The sequence below is a fragment of the Anabrus simplex genome, chromosome 10, assembly GCF_040414725.1.
Source record: "Anabrus simplex isolate iqAnaSimp1 chromosome 10, ASM4041472v1, whole genome shotgun sequence".
In the NCBI taxonomy this organism is placed as follows: Eukaryota; Metazoa; Arthropoda; class Insecta; order Orthoptera; family Tettigoniidae; genus Anabrus; species Anabrus simplex.
In genome coordinates, this window is record NC_090274.1 from 33,399,815 (window position 1) to 33,417,419 (window position 17,605).

At 42.9% G+C, this 17,605-nt stretch overlaps 1 protein-coding gene across 2 annotated transcripts in view; it reads right to left on the reverse strand.

The window, feature by feature from the left end:
• The window catches only part of LOC136882161 (uncharacterized), a 106,892-nt gene that overhangs the window by 23,115 nt on the left and 66,172 nt on the right, over window positions 1-17,605 (reverse strand). For both annotated transcript variants that reach the window (XM_067154713.2, XM_067154714.2), the window contains exon 3: window positions 7,834-8,058. In XM_067154713.2, coding sequence (XP_067010814.2) covers window positions 7,834-8,058 — 225 coding nt within the window. The remainder of the gene's footprint in view (window positions 1-7,833; window positions 8,059-17,605) is intronic.

Below are 17,605 nucleotides of genomic sequence, written 5' to 3' on the forward strand. Positions count from 1 at the left end.
TTAAACTCTTTTTTTACAATTTAAATATACCCATTAACATTAATTAGCTTGAAAGCAGATTCTTTCAACATGCCGCATATGGAGACATCTGGAGCCGTGAGATCCGCGGATCATCAAGAGGGGAATTCCTGAAGGCAGTATTATTGGACCTTTGAAAATGAAAACCTACAACCTGTTTTCCAGTCAGTGACCGGGTCAGGGATGTAATGAATGAATCATATATAGGCTGTTATTACGATGGGGTCGCCACTCCCAAAGTGATATATTAATGAATGATAGATGCTACGAAATGAGAATGGAGAGTGTTGCTGGAATGAAAGACGACAGGGAAAACCGGAGTACCCGGAGAAAAACCTGTCCCGCCTCCGCTTTGTCCAGCACAAATCTCACATGGAATGACCGGGATTTGAACCACGGTATCCAGCGGTGAGAGGCCGACGCGCTGCCGCCTGAGCCACGGAGGCTATTGGACCTTTATGTTTTCTTAAATATATAAATAATATGAGTAAATAACTGGAATCAGAAATAAGGCTTTATGCGGATTACGTTATTCTGTATAGAGTAATAAGTAAGTTACAAGATTGTGAGCAACTGCAAAAAACAAAAAAACAAAAAAAGATCTCGACAATGTTGTGAGATGGACAGCAGGCAATGGTATGATGATAAACTGGGTTAGAAGTCAGGTTGTGAGTTTCACAAATAGGAAATGTCCTCTCAGTTTTAATTACTGCGTTGATGGGGTGAAAGTTCCTTATAGTAATCACTGTAAGTATCTAGGTGTTAATATAAGGAAAGATCTTTATTGGGGTAATCACAAAAAACGGGATTGTAAATAAACGGGGCAGATCTCTGCACAGGGTTATCGGGGTATTTAGAAGATGTAGTGAGGATGTAAAGGACAGACTAATACGATCCCAATTAGAGTATGGTTACTTGATTCGAGAACTGGAAAAAATCCAAACAAAAGCAATTCGATCCGTTCTTGGTAATTTCCAGCAAAAGAGTAGCGTTACAAAAATGTTGCAAAGTTTGGGCTGGGAAGACTTAGGAGAAAGGATACGAGCTGCTCGACTAAATGGTATGTTCCGAGCTGTCAGTGGAGAGACGGCGTGGAATGACACTAGTAGACGAATATGTCTGAGTGGTATTTTTGAAAGTAGGAATGATCACAATATGAAAATAAAGTTGAAATTCAAGAGGACAAATTGGGGCAAATATTCGTGTACAGCAGAGGTGCTTAGCTGGGCGCCCGCTGAGGCTAGCCCAGTGCGGCCGGGCTGGCGTGACGTAAATGCGGGCAGCTTACGTAGCAAGCACACGTTACAGTGAAACGAGAGAACGAACACACTTTGCAGGGAAGGGAGGGGGCATTGAGGTGATTACGAAGCTCTCCTCCACTATTCAGCGTAATGCTGATTGGGTGGAGGATTTAGAACAAAGCGCTATAATCCCCCCCCCAAAAAAAACCCTGACCTTATCAAGATATTCGGGATTGATTTATACTGTGCTCGATTATAATATTTTTGTTACAATCTACAAACGTACAGGGTTTAAGCGTACATGCTACGATTTACAATTTCTTGGATGGACATGACAGTATTTCAAAGTTCCTGTTATTCGTTAAACAAAAAGTGATATAATTACATAATTCTACAATTTTACTGCTTGATTTTGCACTGTGTTGTATTGTTGTGTGATTTTCTCTGTGCACTGAATTTCTGAAAATAGTATTTAAAATTTAACAGGCGTCCGATGATAATAGCTAGCCTCTAAATGGGCAGAGGGAGTTTCATAACGAGTGAGGACATAGATATTTACTATCCAAGATTGAAGTACAACAATGTGAATATATCTACCAGATAGATGTACAGTATGCCTTCAAAGAAATAACCTAACTGATGTTATTCACGGTAAGCATGATTGGATTGTTGGCGAGTTTATCAGATAATTTAAACCCAAACAACCACAAGCCAAAGTTTATCCACCTTAACTCCGCATTAAATTAAAATGCTTCTAAAGCACCTCTTAAATTTGAATAGTGAAAATTGTAATTCAGTACGTACATATTTCAGACTGTAGGCCTAGCTCTTTATTGTATCCGGTCAAAATACACGAACTACAATGAACATAAATAACTTATTTCTTACAACGTAAAATGAAAATGACGTGGATATCTGCTCTCTCTTTTTATTTTATTACTTTCTGCCTCCTTTTCAAACTCGTGTATCGCAGCAGTGATGGAGTGACTGGGAGAACTTCGCCCAACCTTCACGGTCTGTGACGTAGCCACAATGTCACTGTGGCCGAATAGCACACGCTGCGCTTATCGCCTGCCAATCCGCCCGCTTAGGGATGATTCACACTATGAGTACGATCACGGTACGCTCACGCCACGGTCGCGGTCCAGTCAGATACACTGACTGACAGAGCAAATGCAACACCAAGAAGGAGTGGTCAGAACTTTATGCCAATTGCAGGGTAGACTGACGTCACTGAGGTATGCTCATGATGTGAAATGCGCCGCTGTGCTGCGCACGTAGCGAACGATAAATGGGACACGGCGTTGGCGAATGGCCCACTTCGTACCGTGATTTCTCAGCCGACAGTCATTGTAGAACGTGTTGTCGTGTGCCAAGCTAAGAATGCCAGGCCGCCGTCAACGGAGGTATTTCCGGCAGACAGACGACGTTACGAGGGGTGTGGTGATCGGGCTGAGAAGGGCAGGTTGGTCGCTTCGTCAAATCGCAGCCGATACCCATAGGGATGTGTCCACGGTGCAGCGCCTGTGGCGAAGATGGTTGGCGCAGGGACATGTGGCACGTGCGAGGGGTCCAGGCGCAGCCCGAGTGACGTCAGCACGCGAGGATCGGCGCATCCGCCGCCAAGCGGTGGCAGCCCCGCACGCCACGTCAACCGCCATTCTTCAGCATGTGCAAGACACCCTGGCTGTTCCAATATCGACCAGAACAATTTCCCGTCGATTGGTTGAAGGAGGCCTGCACTCCCGGCGTCCGCTCAGAAGACTACCATTGACTCCACAGCATAGACGTGCACGCCTGACATGGTGCCGGGCTAGAGCGACTTGGATGAGGGAATGGCGGAACGTCGTGTTCTCCGATGAGTCACGCTTCTGTTCTGTCAGTGATAGTCACCGCAGACGAGTGTGGCGTCGGCGTGGAGAAAGGTCAAATCCGGCAGTAACTGTGGAGCGCCCTACCGCTAGACAACGCGGCATCATGGTTTGGGGCGCTATTGCGTATGATTCCACGTCACCTCTAGTGCGTATTCAAGGCACGTTAAATGCCCACCGCTACGTGCAGCATGTGCTGCAGCCGGTGGCACTCCCGTACCTTCAGGGGCTGCCCAATGCTCTGTTTCAGCAGGATAATTCCCGCCCACACACTGCTCGCATCTCCCAACAGGCTCTACGAGGTGTACAGATGCTTCCGTGGCCAGCGTACTCTCCGGATCCCTCACCAATCGAACACGTGTGGGATCTCATTGGACGCCGTTTGCAAACTCTGCGCCAGCCTCGTACGGACGACCAACTGTGGCAAATGGTTGACAGAGAATGGAGAACCATCCCTCAGGACACCATCCGCACTCTTATTGACTCTGTACCTCGACGTGTTTCTGCGTGCATCGCCGCTCGCGGTGGTCCTACATCCTACTGAGTCGATGCCGTGCGCATTGTGTAACCTGGATATCGGTTTGAAATAAACATCAATTATTCTTCCGTGCCGACTCTGTTTTTTCCCCAACTTTCATCCCTTTGGAACCACACCTCCTTGGTGTTGCATTTGCTTTGTCAGTCAGTGTATTATTGAACTGATTTGATGGGAACTGTACACTCTAGCGATCGCAGTACGGTCACGAGCAAGCAATGATCTTCCCAAAGAATATTTAACCGGAGCGTGATCGTACCGTTCCATGAGCGGACCGGCAGTGTGAATACACCACGTGCAAGCAACGCACATGCGAGCGTACAGTAGTGCCTGCGCTTTTCAGTCCCCACCCCAGCTTCTGCCTTGGAGTTATGGCTTCTCTAAATGTTGAGTTTGTTTTCTGTAGTTCGGGAGCAATTTTTGACAGGATCACTTCGAAGGTACCAATGTTCATTCTAAAGTACTGTAAAAATATTACTTTCATCGTCCATCAAATGGGGAAAGAGAGTATAATATTCCCCTTCATTTTTCCTATGAATTAAACTTGGATGTATCCAACATGTCCTCCTTTTACATTTTTTGTTCACATTTCTTCTTCTTCTTCATCATCCAGCGCAATCGCAATAATTGCTAACTCTCTCGTAAAGTGACATTGTACAGCAACAAGGGCCTGATCTCAACTGAGTGGTCAAGACCGGAGCTTGCCCTTAGGCTGCTCGTCCTAATGTGAATACCGACTGTTTGTGATCGGACTGTGACCGTGGCGTGAGCAGACCGTGATCGTACCCATAGTGTGAACCATCCCTGTCCTGGGCGCCCGCTGGATGGAATACCCAGCGTGAGCACCTCTGGTTTATAGAAAGAGGAGTTAGGGATTGGAATAATTTACCAAGGGAGATATTCAACACCTTTCCAAATTATTTGCAATTATTTAAGAAAAGACTAGGTAAACAACAGTTAGGGAATCTGCCACCTGGGCGACTGCCCTAAATGCAGATCAGTGGTGACTGACTGATTGATTGATTGATTGATTGAATGGATCTCCAAAGTGTCGTTGCAGAAGGTAAAGTGGCTTCCCCGGGTTGGGGACTGTTACACCTGTTGGAGAAGTCGTCCTTGATTCTCGTTCTTCGTTTGTTATTAACCGACTGAAATTTAAACACCTTTTCGAAACATCAGGAGCTACGTATTAGGTCAAATGGTAAGTTATATCAATTATTTTACCAGCCATTACATTAATTTTCATTTCCCTCCTGTTTCAGTTACCCCCTGGGCGAATTATTTTATTATTGTTACACTGGTTACCTTTAAATAATTTAGTAAACGACCATTTGTGTATTTTGTGGTTGTGTTTGAGTAGTTTAAAGTCAGATGAATTGCTTTGATATTGTTACAATGGCTACCCTCAAGTATTATAGTATTAAAATACTTCACTTTCCGGGTAGAAATACCGAACCTCCAATGCCCTGTTTTTAATGAACCAGCCACCGTATAGCCCTGATCTACCGCCACGAGACTTCTACAGGGTGGGCGAAATAAAACTGGCCCGAAAAAATATTATATGAGACTGGCGTGGAATTGACTCTTGTCAATGAACAGAACAGCCCATCACAGGAAATGCTGGAAACCGAGATTTCGATGCAGCAATCGGTTGCTGTCACGTGTCTACGCGTGCACATCTCCCGAGTACGTCTCTGTGTCATTAAGTGTGAATGAGAAGAGTAGATGTTTTTATAGTGACCAGTTGAATGCAACACAAAATGGTACTCACGATAAAACACTGCGTGTTCTTTGTCGAGTGTTTGTGCGAAGCACGATTCGGGGAAACCTGTGCAGAACTGTTAGTGCAATAGTTGTGCAGAACTGTTAGTGCAATAGTTAAAGACTGGAACTGTTTGGGCAAAACATCCAGTAAAGTCTGCAGTACAAAACTTAGTGGCAAAATGGCATGAAACGGTCTCTGTACCGAATAAAAACCGCAATTAAAATAAAGAAATAAATATGCGAACTGGATTAAAGCCACTTATATATTTAACAAAGCCTAGGTTTCTGCCAAATTGCATTAGCCTTCATCTGGGCATGCGAAGGTTTCCCTCCGACAGTGAGCAAAGAAATTCTTCGAAGGAATTATCTGGGCATGCGAAGGTCTCCCTCCGACGGTGAGCAAAGAAGTTCTTCGAAGGTAGTATGGTCGTGACTTCCGCGTTCCTTCGAAGAATTTCTTTGCTCGCTGTCGGAGGGAAATCTTCGCATGCCCAGATGAAGGCGAATGCAATGTGGCAGAAAGCTTGGCTTCATTAAATATATATGAGTGGCTTTAATCCAATTCGTGTATTTATTTCTTTATTTTAATACAATGAATCACGAAAACCTACGTTCATTAATTAAAAACCGTAATTATCCGAAAAGAGTTCGAAAACCAGAAAATATTGCTCGAGTGAAGGAAAGCTTGAAACGAAGTCCGACAAAACCTCAAAGCCGTTTATCTGTGCAAGTGGGAAAATTAAGAGATTGTCATGTCGAAACATTATCAAAAACGACCTGCAGCTATATCCTTATAAATTTACTGTCGTGCATGCGTTAAAGTGTCCAGACGAACCTTCGCGTGTCGAGTTCTGCCGGTGGTTTCTGAGTGAAGAGGAGTCAGGACTTTTGGATCCTCAGCTTTACATTTCTTCAGACGAGACCATTTTCAACATCTCCTATGATGTTCATTAACAAGGGTCAATCCCACATCAGTCCTATTCCGGCCAGTTTTATTTTGTCAACCCAGTATATGTTTGTTCCGTCGAAAAAAGCTTTTGAATTGTTGGCGCTTCTACTCGGATAGTGAAGTCGTGGACAATGTTCGCAACTGGTTCCAATAGCAGCCAAAAAGTTCTACGACCAGGGTATTGACCACTTAATGAAACAGGGGGACAGTTGGCTGTAGGATTAATTGAAGTCATGGATGGAAGAAGGGCTTAAGTCAGGTTGTGGCGTTATTCGGTTAATTGCATATATACGTTCCTTGGAGGCTCTTCTAGATACTACCTAAATGGCTTATCGGTAATGTCAATAGATGGCGTGTGATGTGCTATATTGAGTTGCGCTGTTCTTCCAAATATTACTCATGTCCGACTTAAAATACGCTCCAATGCTGACTTAGGGCGAGCCAGCAATCATCACTCATCAGACTCGAAACAGCTGACGCAGGAGTAATGTCAGGAGGAGAAACATCTGATATTTCAGCAGATGACAGTGAATATTTACCAAATGAAACCTCAGATGATTCGGATACTAAATCCTTACTATCAGAATGATCTGCCGTTCTCAGCCCACTGTCATTTGCAACACCACAAACTAAAGGACTTCAGTTCTCAATTCCAAAGTATGTCATATTATGTCACTCTCCTGAAGGAACTGTATCAGGAAGCCAGAATAATAATATTACGTTTCATGACAAGTTTCAGTTATTGAAGGATATAAGGTCTGTAAGATAATTTGGATAGCTTTTCAGTCCCTTGTGTAGGTACTGAACCCAGAAAATTAAAAGTTGTTAAAGATTTAGTAAGCTTTCTATGCGCAGGCGCACGTGCATGGTTTGAAAATATTTTCCGGGGAGCTGAATCTGTGGGAGTAGGAAATTCTCGATGTAGTGACTCCCCTAATAATATGTTGTGCCTTGTCAAATGTTCTAACCTGTAAAACTTGTCTACATGCTTCCAACAATGTAAAAAACATTAATTTTCAATGAAAATGTTTCTTGAAAATGGAATAAAGGCGTAACTCCAAAATACAAAATTGACAACAAACCAAAAAATGTATAAATATTTTTGATGTACATATTATGAAATAATCAAGAATGTAGTTAAGTATAATATACCACAATTTTGTATTTCTGAGAAAAGTGTTTGATGTTGTAATTCTTTAAACTCATTTATCTCAAAAGAGTGTTTTTTGAGTTACGCCCGTCTTCCATCCATGTCTTCAATTTTGAAATAAACCTTGTTGATGACACTCTGTAGCTCCTGTTCCGCGTTCGTTTGCCCAATATCGATGGTTACGGCTCTCCTCGGATTCATCCTCAACCATTGAAAATGGCAGACTGTTTCTGCCTGACCCTACAATTTCTGTCCATTATGCTAATGAATGTAAGGTAAGAAGGAAGTGTAACATGTGGACTTACTCTTCGGCAGGACAGCGGTCCCATGGCTCCAGGACAGGCACAAACGTTGCCTTCACTAGATGCAAGGGAACAGGAGGTCTGAAACGTAGTAAGGTGTCCTTCAGGCTTAGAAGCAGGTGATCTTGTTGGTAGAGTGTCATTGGCTCTCCACGTACGGTGCCATTGTTGAGGATGCCCACGTATACGGTACCACCCATACCGGTGTTGAGAAAGCCGCAGATGTTCCTGAAAACAAAAAGCAAAACACTATCCCATAGGCAGCATGCAGCTAGAAAACAGCAAGAAGTCTTTTCCTTCACCAAGAGAAGGACATTCGCATGCAAAGAAGTCTACAGTGCAGTAAAAGAAATTCAACTCCTACACCAAGATGGTAAAATTTTGTTAGACTTCGGAATTACCGTGAGTTGCCGCATGCTCTACTAACATTCCGTGCGACTACTGTGGACAAGAAAGAGCAAGAGTAAGTATGCAAGAATCGATGAATTCATAATCCTTTGTGAAACAGGAATTAGAACATAGATATTCTATTCTCTATTCTATTCTAAGTCAAGCAATAATAATTTTAATAATAATATTAATAATAATAATAATTCTACAAATACTGTGAAAAATCACGGACATGGCCAGGAAGAGACGCCTAGCATTTTATGGACACGTCTACAGGATGCATCATGCCATGTTGACCAACCAGCTTCTCGCTTACTGGCAAGCGAGGAAGATAAAGATAAAGTCGCTATGGTTGATGGAAGTAAACAAAGATCTGCAGGAACTGGGACATCAGAAAGAAACTTAAAAGACCGGACATCTCTCAGGAGGATGCTTAAACAAATGAGGTTTCAGAACAAGCCACCAAGAAAGGAAGACAGGTACCCTCTGCGCAAAGGAGAGGGAGGAACAAAACAGCCAGAGGATGCGGAATTACTGGACCAGCATCAAAACCCTCCCCAAATGCAACAGTTGAATATCATAGCCTTTAGCCGGCCCATACGAAACAACAACAACAACAACAATAATAATAATAATAATAATAATAATAATAATAATAATAATAATAATAATAATAATCCTCCGTGGCTCAGGCGGCAGGGCGCCGGCCCCTCACCGCTGAATAGCGTCGATCAAATCCCGGTCACTCCATGTGAGATTTGTGCTGGATAAAGCGGAGACGGGAGAGGTTTTTCTCCAGGTACTCCAGTTTTCCCTGCCATCTTTCATTCTAGCAACACTCTCCATTAATGAATATTGAATTTTCACGACCGCATTGTGCCAGACCTGTAGCTTAGATCCTTTCCAACAGAACAAAAATGGCCTAAGCCACCACAGTCAATTGGTTGAGCAACCGACGCGAAATCGGGAGGTTGTGGGTTCGGATCCCACTGGTGTCCGGTTGACCATTTTTGTTCTGTACTTAACATCTCTTCAACACGTACTAAATGTAAGTAACACGACCTAATAGGTTGAAAGTCGGTTTCGATTACTCTCCATTAACACTTCATTTCATCTGTCAGTCACTTATCATTGCCCCAGAGGAGTGCGACAGGCGTCGGCAGCCGGCACATTTCCTACCCTCGCCGCTAGATAGGGCTTCATTCATTCCATTCCTGACCCGGTCAAATGAGTGGAAACAGGCAGTGGACATTCATTTTTCAATAATAACAATATGTATAGAAAGAACCAATCACACCATCGATTAAGAAGAAAAATCTGCTATTCAATCGACACATTTTTAGTTTATCATATGACCGATTGTTTGTATGTATGTACGTACGTACGTACGTACAGTTTTCAGCCCGAAGGCTGGCTGGATCCTCAACAGCTTCACCCTTAGCTGTCAATGATGGCTTAGGCATCTCTGAAGAGGCGTACTCGTCATTTCCCTCGAACGCCTCTTCAGTATCGCTTAGGCCATTATTATTATTATTATCGGATGGCATTTACAAGCATAATGTGTAAAAATATACAATTAACATACAAATTAAAATATAGAGGTAATTAAACTATAATGTCCAGCTTCGACAACCAGTCCACTGCACTTGGTGTCAATTCATGCAGAGTCCGTAAACCGTCCTTAAATGCTGACAGTGGACAGCTCTCAACAACATGAAGCAATGTCTGCTTCACAGCACCACACTCACACGCAGCACTTTCACAATATCCCCACTTTTTCATCATATATCGGCACCTGCCGTGGTCTGTTCTGAAACGGTTGAGTTTTGACCACTCATGTCGAGGAAGATCGAAACTTGGCACTTTCTTCGTTGGGTCTTTAATCAGAAAGGCGTCGGTGGGTGGACATTGTTCCCATCGCTTTTTCCATTCAGCTGTTACACTGAATTTTTCATAGGAGTGTAGATCAGTCCAGAGTGGATTCCTGGATTTTAACCTCATCACAGGTGGATCTCGTAAGGTATTGAACAAAAGTGAGTTCCTGTGTGCAAAGGTCTTCTTGAGCAACTGTACTTTCGCTGCTTTTCTCCTCAGATCTGGAGGAGCAATGTTTGCTAAAACAGGCAGCCACTGAGTAGGAGGGGACCCCACTGTACCAGTAACAACTCTCATGGTTTCATTGAGCTGTACGTCAATCTTGCTCGAATGTACGCTGTTTTCCCACACAGGAGCGCAGTACTCACCAGCCGAGTATGCTAGAGAAAGTGAAGTAGTGCGAGAGTGTTTGCATCTGCACCCCAGTTGCTGCCCGCTAGTTTATGCAGTAGATTTACTCTTGTGCTCAGCTTCTTTGACAGATTCGAGCAATGCTGTTTGAACAACAAGGATCGATCCAGTGTGACACCTAGATATTTTGGGAAGAAGTTGTGGGAGACTTCTGTTCCATTAAAAACCACATGTAGCTTCCGATTAGCTTCCATGTTACGCAAGTGGAATGCTGTTACTTCCGTTTTACTAGGATGTGGCTGGAGTCTCCATTTGTGACAATAGTCACACATGGTAGCTAGGTCCACTGTAAGTACATCCTCACAGTGTGCCAAATCCGTACTCTGAGTAATTAAAGCTAGATCGTCTGCAAACTGCATCTTCTTTGAGGTTGTTCTTGGCAGGTCGTGGATGTAAAGATTGAATAGAATGGGAGATAAAACTGACCCTTGGGGTAAACCATTATTTAGAGATTTCCACCTGCTTTTTTCACCGTTCAGAAAAACAGCAAGTCGACGGTTGAATAACATGTTGTTTAGTAAGCATGCTAGCTTCTGACAAGGGATGACTTAAACAAACTTGAGCAACAGTCCCTCTCTCCAGACCGTGTCATAGGCTGATGGAAGATCGACAAAAGCTGCAGCAGTCTTCAGTCTTTTCTGGAATCCTGCTTCAATCTCTGTTGTCGGTGTTAACACCTGATCACAAGAACTACGATTCTTTCCGAAACCCCCTTGCTCAACTGGGATGACTTTCTATTGCTTCCTGGATATGGTTAAGTATCATTCTTTCGAGCATCTTGTAGATTACGCTAAGGAGTGAAATTGGTCGATAATGTGAAGCATCAGTTCCTTCCTTTCCTGGTTTCAAGACTGCAATTACTTTGGCTTGTTTTAACAACTTAGGTAATTTACCAGTTCGTAGAATTTCACTGAAGAAGTTAACTCGCCATTGTTTTGTACCAGGGCCTATGGCCTTCAGAAACTCAGGATAGATTTCATCCAGACCAGCAGCTTTATTTATCTTTATCTTGGATAGAGCCTTGTCCAGTTCTTCAGTACTGAAATCACAGGAATACTCCGGATGGGATGTCAACTGTGATCTTCTCGTTCTTAGTTGCTTCTTAACACCCCTTGCGTGTACCATGTCCATCTTCGCTCTAGAGATCTGTGTCAGTCTGGAGGCAATGGTGTTTGGGTTTATTGGCAAACTCCTACGTTTCATTGTAGGGTCACTACCAAGTTTTCTTATGAGGTTCCAGACTTTACGACTGGAGTGTGTGAAGTCCATCTCTGCTGTAGTTCTGTGCCACTTCTCTCTCCTAGATTTATTTAGAGCCCTTAGCAACTCATCAGCTGTCGTTTTATTAGGATAATTCTGATATTCGGTGTAGAGCTGATTACATTCTTCTGCCCATCCTGGTATATACGTCTTACGATATCCCCGGGGAATGAACTTCCTAGCATTAGCTTTTATGGCGTTGACAAATCTATTGTAATTTTCAGGAACTGATGGTATCCACTGTACAGTTATATCAAGACCTTTTGCAAATTTATCCCACTTTGCTAGTCGAAAATTCCAACGAGGTTATGGTACTGAAGACACAAGAGGGATCTCAGTGCCATAGTAAATAATAACTGGTCTGTGTTGACTGTGAGGAAAGGAACTGATGACCTTTCGTTGTACCATGTGTTGATTCTCAGGAGTTGACTGTGACACTATGCAAAGGTCAGGAGAATAATCCTTTAGCCATCTGCCAGTATGAAATGTGCCAGGATGTTAAGCATTGTGGACGAGTTGTAGGGAGATTGCTTCAATCCAGTTATTTAAGTTGGACCCATTATCATCTTCGAATTCGTATCCCCATGCTGGGCTGTGACTATTGAAATCTCCGATGTACAAAACAGATATCTGTTGAGTTGTCTTCATAAACAACTTTAAAATCAGTTAACTGGGATCTGATGTAAGTTGCGATCCCATAACGTTCATCATTGATTGCCCCAACGAGATTGTAACCACCTATTTTTCCTCTTCTGTAGAGATCTTCACTGTCACTGGTATGTGTTTCCTGTAGCGCTATCAAATCCACGTTGTTCTCCAGCATAAGGCGAGACAGATACTGACTCTTTGGTGGTGATATGGATTCGATATTTAAGTGACAAATGCGGAGATTGTTACCAAGTCTGATCGGTATGTGTTCCGGTTGGTCCTGAAAAGGACCGTTAGTGGACATAGTACTTGCTATCATCTGCTTGTTGCTGTGTAGCAGCGCCTTCGTGGAAGAATCAGCCGGTGTACGACCGTTGCCCAGGGAACGCCCGAATGCCTTATCTAGCACTCTACGGGGAGGCCATTTATGACAGATGATGGCAGAGTTGTTGACGATCCGACCCAGCCTTCGGGCTAAGTATAACAACTTAGAGCGTTAAGAGAGAATGGTTGTCCAGTTGTACAGACCCCACGCAAGGGTATAGACAGTCCTCGACTTACGTAAATAGGGTTCTTTGCACAAATCGAATGTCTTATAATAACCTAGATCGCAAACACGTATTCAAAATACTGTTTAATAATGCAATGAAAAATTTCAATGACTTATTAGCCAATGCTTTATAAACAGGGTACATTACCATATATTCTTATAGGCCGATAAATTAATTTAATTAACAACAGTTAATTACTAGGATCATCTACGTCCAAGTCTTGAAGTAAAGCATCGGCGATATTGAAGGAAGTGACGTCACTTAAAGTGGACGCCATGATGTCTGCTTAACGACTGCTGCTAGGCTAGTCGATCTTTTTGAAAAAAAAAAAAATAGTGGCACTTGAACTGCTGCTTTCTTTTTCCCGCATATTGGCACATAGTTCATGCCTCACTCGCTACATGGCTCTCAACATAGAATTTAGAAGTTTAATACTACTACTTTTCAGATGTAAGTACCGTTCGTAAATTGACGACCACAGATGGAAATTGGTGAAAGTGCCAGAACCGTGTTTTCGAGTAAACTGGCACTTTCAGCCTTCTGTACCAAAGGAGACCAGGAATTAATTATTACCTACGGCCTTTGAAGTGCAAGTATACTACATCCAATACATTTACTTATATAATTACATAACAACATACCTGCCAACTTTATAAAACCAAATATCAGGAGATTTAGATATGAAAAATCAGGAAAAATCGGGAAGAGTCAGGAGATACAGTTGGTCACAACTGCTTGTTCTACTTGTCTTGCGCAATACAGGAGTACTATGGTATAATGATAACACTTACTGTCTGAAAACCCAACTCTTTGTTATATGCTACTAGGTTAAAAATTACACATCTCTATTCCGTCACAGGAAGTATGTGTGAAATGATCGGTCTTTGATAAGTTTTCCTAAAATAGTATGAACTCATGCTCCACACGTGTGAATCAGATGCCATTACTTAGCAATTGCATAGAATATACTGCATCACGCACCCGCGCGATTATGCCAAGCGCAATACTATTTTTTATCAAGTAGTACATTCATCGTCTCCGAATGACTCCTAAAATCTATAGAAAAGTCACTACTCGCTATATTTGAAATTCTGTCACTAAATTTAAAAAAAGACTCCAAACCTAGCGATAGTCTCTAGAATCGACTAGACAGATGTGAACGAACACGAACATAGCACGCGAGAACGAGAGATTGACAATCGATATACGCGACGCGATATCAATCAATCAATCAAGATCTGCATTAAGGGTAGTCGCCCAGGTGGCAGATTCCCTATCTGTTGTTTTCCTAGCCTTTTCCTAAATGATTTCAAAGAAATTGGAAATTTATTGAACATCTCCCTTGGTAAGTTATTTCAATCCCTAACTCCCCTTCCTATAAATGAATATTTGCCCCAGTTTGTCCTCTTGAATTCCAACTTTATCTTCATATTGTGATCTTTCCTACTTTTATAAACGCCACTCAAACTTATTCGTCCTCTAATGTCATTCCACGCCATCTCTCCGCTGACAGCTCGGAACATACCACTTAGTCGAGCAGCTCTCCTTCTTTCTCTCAATTCTTCCCAGCCCAAGCTTTGCAACATTTTTGTAACGGTACTCTTTTGTCGGAAATCACCCAGAACTAATCGAGCTGCTTTCTTTGGTTTTTTTCCAGTTCTTGCATCAGGTGATCCTGGTGATGGTCCCATACACTGGAACCATACTCTAGTTGGGGTCTTACCAGAGACTTATATGTCCTCTCCTTTACATCCTTACTACAACCCCTAAACACCCTCATAACCATCTGCAGATATCTGTGCCCTTTATTTACAATCCCATTTATGTGATTACACCAATGAAAATCTTTCCTTATATTAACACCTACATACTTACAATGATCCCCAAAAGAAACTTTCACCCCATCAACGCAGTAATTAAAACTGAGAGGACTTTTCCTATTTGTGAAACTCACAACCTGACTTTTAACCCCGTTTATCAACATACCATTTGCCTATTGTCCATCTCACGACATTATCGAGGTCACGTTGCAGTTACTCACAATCTTGTAACTTATTTATTACTCTATAGAGAATAACATCATCCGCAAAAAGCCTTACCTCTGATTCCACTCCTTTACTCATATATATAAATAAAAGAAAACATGAAAGTCCGATAATACTGCCTTGAGGATCAGATAAAGCTTCACCAATGGCGTATGGCTTTTAGTGCCGGGAGTGTCCGAGGACATGTTCGGCTCGCCAGATGCAGGTCTTTTGATTTGACTCCCGTAGGGGACCTGCGCGTCTTGATGAGGATGAAATGATGATGAAGACGACACAAACACCCAGCCTCGTGCCAGTGAAATTAACCAATTAAGGTTAAAATTCCCGACCCTACCGGGAATCGAACCCGGGACCCCTGTGACCAAAGGCCAGCACGCTAACCATTTTGCCATGGAACCGGAGTAATCTCCCATGATCCACCCTATCAAATGCTTTAGACAGGTCGATCGCGATACAGTCCATCCTCCTGAATCCAAGATATTTGGTAAAAAAAAAAAGTCACTAGTTTCAATAAACATCGCACATTAGCGCGCATTTCTCGCACTGAAATGAAATGTCGTATGGCTTTTAGTGCCGGGATATCCCAGGACGGGTTCGGCTCGCCAGGTGCAGGTCTTTCTATTTGACTCCTGTAGGCGACCTGCGCGTCGCGATGAGGATGAAATGATGATGAAGACAACAAATACACCCAGCCCCCGGGCCATTGGAATCGACCAATTAAGGTTAAAATCCCCGTCCCGGCCAGGAATCGAACCCGGGACCCTTTGAACCGAAGGCCAGTACGCTGACCGTTCAGCCAACGAGTCGGACATTTCTCGCATTAATAAACGTCGATATTTCAAATGAAGGCGGCAATGAACGAAGGACTTCCGGCCACTTGCGTAGAAAGCTGAAATGGCGGGATTTGAAACATAGTTTTGAAGTTTAAAAAAAAAAAAAAAAAAAAAAAAAAAAAAAAAAAAAAAAAAACTCAAATCGGGAAAGTTGGCAGGTATGAAAGAAAAACTACTAGTTTAACATTCTCTGGTAAGATCCTAATTAGAGGTATGACTCCAGTGTATGCGACTCGCATCAGGAGAAGTGGAAATTATCCAGAGAATACGAGAACGATTTGCCACTTGCGTAGAAATCTGAAATGGCGGGATTTGAAACATATTTTTGAAGTTTACAAAAAAAAGCTCAAATCGGGAGAAGTAATAAAGTAATCGGGAGGCGGGAAAAACTGTCGAAAATCGGGAGTCTCCCGCCTAAATGGGGAAAGTTGGCAGGTATGTAAACATAACTTTCATTTCCTTAACTAAGTGGCTCAGAAATTAGAAAATACATGAGTGATAGCACACTGACACATTGAACAGCACAGAAGAATTGCAGCGCGAGACGCTGGCACATTCACCCTTCCCCACCAAACTCAGCTGGGCACACTGGACTGTGGCTCTACGTGTTGAACTTTCTACCAACTAAACTAATGACCTCAGGCAAATGCACAAGTTACCATCATATTCGGTATGGCTAATACATTCGGGTTGGGGATTTTAACCTTCATTGGTTAATACCAATGGCCCGGGGGCTGGGCGTTTGTGCTATCCCCAACATCCCTGCAACTCACACCACAATAACACGCAGTTACCTACACATGGCAGATGCCGCCCACCCTCATCGGAGGGTCTGCCTTACAAGGGCTGCACTCGGCTAGAAATAGCCACACGAAATTATTATATTATTATTGTTCGGTTCCATGGCTAAATGGTTAGCGTGCTGGCCTTTGATCACAGGGGTCCCGGGTTCGATTTCCGGCAGTGTCGGGTATTTTAACCTTAACTGGTTAATTTCGATGGCACAGGGGCTGGGTGTATGTGTCGTCTTCATCATCATTTCATCCTCATCAAGACGCGCAGATCGCCTACGGGAGTCAAATCAAAAGACCTGCATCTGGCGAGCCGAACTTGTCCTCGGACACTCCCGGCACTAAAAGCCATACGCCATTTTTTTTTCATTATTATCAGTTTTATATTTAACTGTAAAAATATAAATAGAAATGAACAGTTTAAGCTACAAAAGCAACCTATAAAGTAAAACATCTGCTAGTCGACGCTTGACTGTCTTGAAATGACTCATAGCTCTTCAAATGACTAATTATTGTGCCCGATAGATTTCGACTTTCAGAACTAATATACCGGGAACAACTATTACATTCCATTTCAACTTCTGGGACCACAGTTCAACTCGAATTAAAGGACAGATTGTGCTATCCACCTCAGACTAGAGCCGTGCAATCAGCGAAACATCACGTTATAGCCCTACTCAGGTCGTTTGGTCAGAAAACGAGCCTGCTGCTAGACTCATAAATGAACGAGTCTGGACAGACCCGAACCAGATTGATTGCTGCTCAGTCAAAATGGACGATACTAAAAAGCGAGCTGTGTGTGTCAACAGCCCACTCAGTTGATCAGTCACGGAATGAGTGATCAAACTGGGAGTTGAGTTTCTGTTTCACGCGTGTCATATGCAGTGGCTGTACAAAAATGATGTACAAAGAACCAACGCGTGTGGCAACAGTGTACGAATGAGCAAGTCATTTGAACTGCCGAATTTCCG